This window comes from Musa acuminata, chromosome BXJ1-4 (assembly GCF_036884655.1).
Source record: "Musa acuminata AAA Group cultivar baxijiao chromosome BXJ1-4, Cavendish_Baxijiao_AAA, whole genome shotgun sequence".
Taxonomy (NCBI): domain Eukaryota; kingdom Viridiplantae; phylum Streptophyta; class Magnoliopsida; order Zingiberales; family Musaceae; genus Musa; species Musa acuminata.
In genome coordinates, this window is record NC_088330.1 from 16,326,513 (window position 1) to 16,330,202 (window position 3,690).

A 3,690-nucleotide genomic window follows, 5' to 3' on the forward strand; every position below is an offset into this window, starting at 1 on the left:
GAGCTCGTTTGTTCCTACTCAACACGATGGGCTCAGCAGTGGCACAGATTCAGAGGAAGCCAAAACCTAATGGAGAAAAAGGAGAGAGAATATTGCTCGTCTTCAACCGCATGTGGGATGGGTGAGAAGGTAGAACAGTAGTAGTAGCATGACAATGAGAATCACAAAAGTACAGCTATAATTAGATTCTGCATGATAGGATGATTATGCACTCATAATTATTCAGCTATTACTGCTCGAAAAAGAATGTAAAAGCATTAATGCAAGTTTAGAGAGATAGAGAGTGAGAGAGGACAAGAAATGGTCATGGTGGAGTACTATGTTGCTGCTGAGCTGCACTGGGGTTTCCCTTCAGGATTGGAGGCGCTGGAAGAAGAGGCTTGAATCACGTAGGTTGTCCTCCTCTTGGTCGAGCTGATGCCGTCGCCCGCTGAGGTTTTCTTGGCCTTGGCTCTCCCCTTCTCCTTCTGTTGCTTCTGCTTCCTCTTCGTCGTCCTCCTCCTCTTCCTCATCTGCTTCGTCGTTATTCTCCATAGGGTCACGTGCAGCAGTCTGGTTGGTGTCGTCGCCTTTGCTGTTGTTGAAATCGAACCTTAAGCCGCCCATGTCGGAGAATTTGAAGCTCTGGTGGTCGGCCGGCACCACGATCGCATCGAGTAGCTCGGAGTTATCCTTCCCTTGATCGTTACTGGCTCCGGACGCATGAACAGTGGCTACATTTGCAGTGGGGGAAGCGGAGGAAGGATGAGGCTTGTTGGTGAGAGACTTGGAGTAAAGCTGGTCCAGCTGTTGGAAGTATGGGCAGGTCTTGGAGTGCTGCGGCCGCTTCCTGCCACTTTCCTTGGTCTTCCTGAAGTACTTGTTGATGTTCTCCCACTTCTCCTTGCACCGCTTCGCGGTCCGGTGGTAGCCCATCGTGGCCAGCGTCCCGCTCACCTCCTCCCACAGTGGCCCCTTCAGCCCCGGCTCCCGGAATCTCGATTCAAGCCCGCTCCGGACGCGGATCAGTGCCTGCACCTCCGCTTTCGGCCATCTACTCGTGTTGAACATCACCTTGTTGCTATCTGGATTCCCATTGTTGTTGAAGGTCTCGATTTGGAGGTTGCCGATGTTGTTGACGTTCTCCTCCTTGTCGGCGTCAACGTCAGGAGACTGGAGTTTGGAAGGGAGGTTTAGGCTCACGCCGGTTATCTTTTCGAGAAAGGAGATGATGGCGGCCTCGCGGGAGGAGGCGAGAGCGCGTTCCTGGGCTCTCGCAGCAGCCTCGCGGCTGGACTTAGCCGCCTCCTGCTTCCTCCATGCCTCCTCGCGGCTGGTCCTCTCTTGCTCCCTCCTCTCCATCACCTCCAAGAACTTCATGTGGAGGCCCTCCTGGTGGTCCATGATCTGCTTCACGAGGTTCTCGAAGAAGGCAACCACCGAGCTCAGCTGCCTCTGCCGCCGCTTCCTCCTCCGCCTCCCGCTGCCTTTAGGGACCTTCTTCGCCGGCGCCTCCTCCCCCGCCGACGTTTCGGACGTCCCACCGACACGATCGGCCGTCCGTAGTCCTGGAGGGGCCGCGGCGGTGACATGCAAAAGAGGGGTCTCGTCACCCGTAAGAGCAGAGCCCGAGCCAGTCTGATTGGGTCCGCCACCGGGCTTGTAGATGGCCTCCAGTTCACTGAAGATCTTGTAATTGCTGCCACCGGCGGCTGATAGATGATCAGAATCCGCTACCTCTTTGCTCTTCCTGGAGTACTTGGCATTTGATGTCTCGGTCTCTGTGTCCGTGCACCTCTTGTTGTTCCTGTTGATGTAGTCTATATCTAATGGCCTCCTGCAGTGGTTCAAACATGAGAGTACAGTGACTGCACAATATATATATATATATATATATATATATATATATATATATATATATATGTATATATGTATATATGTATATATATATATAAACAATTAATTATTACCACGAGAGCTCTTTAATGGCGGAATCATCTTCTCTCTGCCAATGGTGGAGGCGACTCTCGGATCCATCGTCTCCTTGCAAGATGCCGCCATCATCATCATTGATGCCCTCTCGGCTGCCGCCACCGCTACTCTCGTTGACCGCCAGCTTAAAGCTCATGGCGGCGGCCAAAAATGACGGCCCTCCGCCGGTGGTGCCGCCGGAAATGATACGTGTGGGCGACGCGGAGGTCTCGGGAGCCGAATCCTGATCCAGGCCAAGGTGGTGATGCGGGATCAGCCTCCTCGGCTCCAGGTACTGCTGCTGGGGGTGGAAGAGCTGGAACTGGGTGGGCTGCTGGGTGATGGGGATGGAGTGGAAATGGGACAAGCGGGGCGGCAGCGCCGGCGGCTGCGGCTCGTGGTGGGCGTGTGGGTGATGAGGGTGGGGGAGCGGGTAGTACTTGAGAGGGTGCGGAGCTGAAGAGTGGATGTCGGTGGGGGCGGCAGCGGCTGCCGCTGCGGCGGGATTTGCTGAGGAGATGGTGAAGAGCGACGGGCCGCAGCTTTCCACCATGAATTGTTGGATCTCCGACACTCCTCCATATCCCGACTGCATCTTCTCCCCTCCTCTCTCTCTCTCTCTCTCTCTCTCTCTCTCTTCTCTCTCTCGCTCCTCCTTGACTCTATTTGCTCGTTCGTCTCACCTGCGGGTCAACAGGGAAACGCTTCGCCTTTTCTTCTGTATACGACTTTTAGATCTGCCCTCCCATCTGCTCCAGCTTGAAGACCAGCCACTGGGACTGGTCTTCCAGATTCGGAGCTGCACCACTGCCCATGTGTACTCTGCAATCTCTCCTTTTTCTCCCTTTTGTGTGGGGAGGGCGACAGCAACACTCGGAAAGCAGTCGAGCTTCCTTGATGGACAAGCCAGAGCAACACAAAAGCCACCGGCGAGGAATCCCCTCGCTCTCGCTCTCTCGCGTGGTATAGTGTGGCGGTGAAGACAGAGAGGGGGAGGGGTTAAAGAAGGGCGCAGCAGAGGGTGACGTCAGGATGCGGCAAAGGATGAGCACGTGTGGGAGGGCAGAACCGTGAACTGAGAGGGCTGGTTGAAGCTCGACGCACGCGTGTAGGTACGTGCGAAGACCATGGCAGTGGGTTTTGTCACGTACGCACTTGGATTTGCGTGCGTGCGTGCGTGCGTGTGAGAGAGAGAGAGAGAGAGAGGGGGGGGGGAGCGGAATGGGTCACGGGAAAGTGGTGGGATGCGGTTCGTGTCGGGTTGGTGTGTCGGCACGAAGGGAGAGTGTAAGAGAGGGCGACGCAACGACGGCTGCTTGCTGGCTACGTGAGTCGGTGTCATGATGGGAGTCTAGTATCCTTCGCAGGTGCTTCTTCTTGGTTTCCCGGGTCGATTCAGCAGGGGAGCGACGAGGGACGACACGAATCCAACGCGAAGCTGCGGTACGTCGATCAGATCGGATTCCATTGGATCGAGGAGAGGAGAAATGTTGGATCATATCATCGAGATAAAGATCACGACATCAAGAGTCGTCCATCTCGTAAATAAAGGACTGAAATCACCCACGTGTCTTCTCTTGAATAAGTAGTGAAACAAAGGATATAGAAAACAAAATAACAATAAAAAATAAAATAACTTCGAAAAAATTAACAATACCGTAAATTATTTGAAAAAATCCAAACCAAAAGTATTAAAAATATGTCCGATAATTTTCCTTCCATACTTAATAAAAAATATAT

At 53.5% G+C, this 3,690-nt stretch overlaps 1 protein-coding gene across 1 annotated transcript; it reads right to left on the reverse strand.

Annotated features, from left to right (window-relative positions):
- Positions 1-93: 93 nt before the first annotated feature.
- Positions 94-2,939, reverse strand: LOC103973018 (trihelix transcription factor DF1-like). Its single transcript, XM_065168484.1, has 2 exons — positions 1,950-2,939; positions 94-1,816 (listed from the first exon to the last, which is right to left on the reverse strand). Exons 1-2 carry the CDS (start codon positions 2,543-2,545, stop codon positions 352-354), a joined length of 2,061 nt encoding a protein of 686 aa, XP_065024556.1. The 5' UTR covers positions 2,546-2,939; the 3' UTR covers positions 94-351.
- Between the last annotated feature and the right edge of the window lie 751 nt (positions 2,940-3,690).